The sequence below is a fragment of the Myotis lucifugus genome, unplaced genomic scaffold (assembly GCF_000147115.1).
Source record: "Myotis lucifugus unplaced genomic scaffold, Myoluc2.0 scaffold_68, whole genome shotgun sequence".
Lineage (NCBI taxonomy): Eukaryota > Metazoa > Chordata > Mammalia > Chiroptera > Vespertilionidae > Myotis > Myotis lucifugus.
The window spans coordinates 5,062,462-5,064,130 of record NW_005871116.1 but is presented as its reverse complement, the minus strand read 5'-3'; the positions used below and the strand labels follow the sequence as shown (position 1 = coordinate 5,064,130).

Sequence of the window (1,669 nt, the reverse complement as noted above, 5' to 3'; positions counted from 1 at the left end):
GTCACACAGATCATTTTGAATGGTGCCAAATACATTTCACCAAATGCTCCTATCAATAATGACAGCATGTCCCTGGGAAATGTGGTCATTTTCTTCTGGCATCAGGCTCTGGGCTTATCCTGAGTGGCTTGACAATGACAGAGGACACAGGTAGCTTCCTCCATAGAAATCACAAGGTGGTCTAGTGATCTATGAGCAATGAAGGGGTCGAAGGGCTTCTTTATCTTGAAATGTCAGAAACAGGATGCCAGGCATTAAGTAGGAACCACCTAGAACTTACTGCCCTGTGCCCACAGCACACTCTCGTCAACCATTCAAAAAATTAGGCGAAGTGGTGACTGCAGACCACCATTTTGTTATAAGCAGACCTGCAGGCTCCATCAGGCTGGGAGAAACATCACCTGTTGTAGCTTACAGAAAGGAAAGCTCTTTGGTAAGAATGCAAAGTCCTGAAAGCCAGTGTGTGAGTCACCTCGTGGGGAGAAGATAGCATCCCAAAGTCTACCAAGATTTTAGGCTCGACCACAAGACTGTTTTGTATAGAAATAGGATCAGGTAGTCACATCAAAGGGCCGAACAAGACCATGAACCACGATTTAAAAAGAAAAGAGGAGGAAAAAAGCCAAAAAGAGCTGCAGGATGGCGAGAAAAGGCAGAGACGCAGAGGAGGGCCAAGGCGGGAGGAGGGAGTCTGGGAGGGAGGGGAGAGAGGAGAAAGCTGAGCGCGGACGTCAGGAGCCTCAGCTTGGGCAGCGTCTGGCGGAGGCACTGGGGAGCATGGGGTGTTTGGAATAATTACTGAAACCCGCGTGTGTCTGCGCCATCCTGTGGGTGTGGCGCAGAGCGGAGTGTAAACTCTAGCGGGGCTGGAGCACACACTGGATTAGCGGCAGCAGCCTGCCAGCCTGCCAGCGAGCAGTGCGGGACCCGCAGCGCAGCGCGCACGCCACCTGCACGATGGCCTCGTCTCAGGGGACGAACGAGCTCAAATTGGCGGACTGGATGGCAGCTCTCCCGGAGAGCATCCACAGCATCCCCCTCACCAATTTAGCCATCCCAGGTAGGGCGCACGGCGCGGGCGCCGCCACCTGCCCCGCCCTGCTTCTCTGCCACTAGGTGCTAAGTTGCCAGGGTGCCCGCGGGAGGGAACCGAGTCCCAGGGGTGGGTCTGGGGCCAGGCTAGTGCTGCCCGGGAGCCTCCGGCCTCTGGCCTTTCCCTAACCTCTGGGGACCCTGGCGCGGGGATCAAGGTGACTGCTTTGCCGCCCGGCTTTTGCAGCGGGCTGTGGCAGAGGGCTGGGGCGGGAAAGGCTCGGCTGTGGGTTGGCCCCCGGTGCCCCCTCCCTCGTTTTTCTCCGCAGACTTGGAGGCGGGGGGTGGGGGGCGCATCTGGGTAGGTGGGGGACCGTGCGCTGTGAGCGCCGGCTGGTGTCCTGGGGGCTCCGTCAGCGCCCGGACCTCCGCCTCCATCCCTGGCACAGAATCCAGAGGATTTGGTAGATTTCTCCGGTAGAACCTACCTGAGCCATTTCTATTCGTGGTCCCCGTCTCCTTTAAAGAGACAAAGCGCTTCCCCGAGAGGGATGAAAGTTGAGGGACCAGCGGCAGCGTGATCGCCGCCCTTGACCCGGGAGCTGACAGGGACGAGGGGCGGAGGCTCCGGGTTGGG

General features: G+C 58.1%; 1 protein-coding gene across 1 annotated transcript in view; it reads left to right on the top strand.

Annotated features, from left to right (window-relative positions):
* Nucleotides 1–957: 957 nt before the first annotated feature.
* Nucleotides 958–1,669, top strand: part of PLCXD3 (phosphatidylinositol specific phospholipase C X domain containing 3) — a 119,368-nt gene continuing 118,656 nt past the window's right edge. The window contains exon 1 of the mRNA XM_006090157.3: nt 958–1,060. Coding sequence (XP_006090219.1) covers nt 958–1,060 — 103 coding nt within the window. The remainder of the gene's footprint in view (nt 1,061–1,669) is intronic.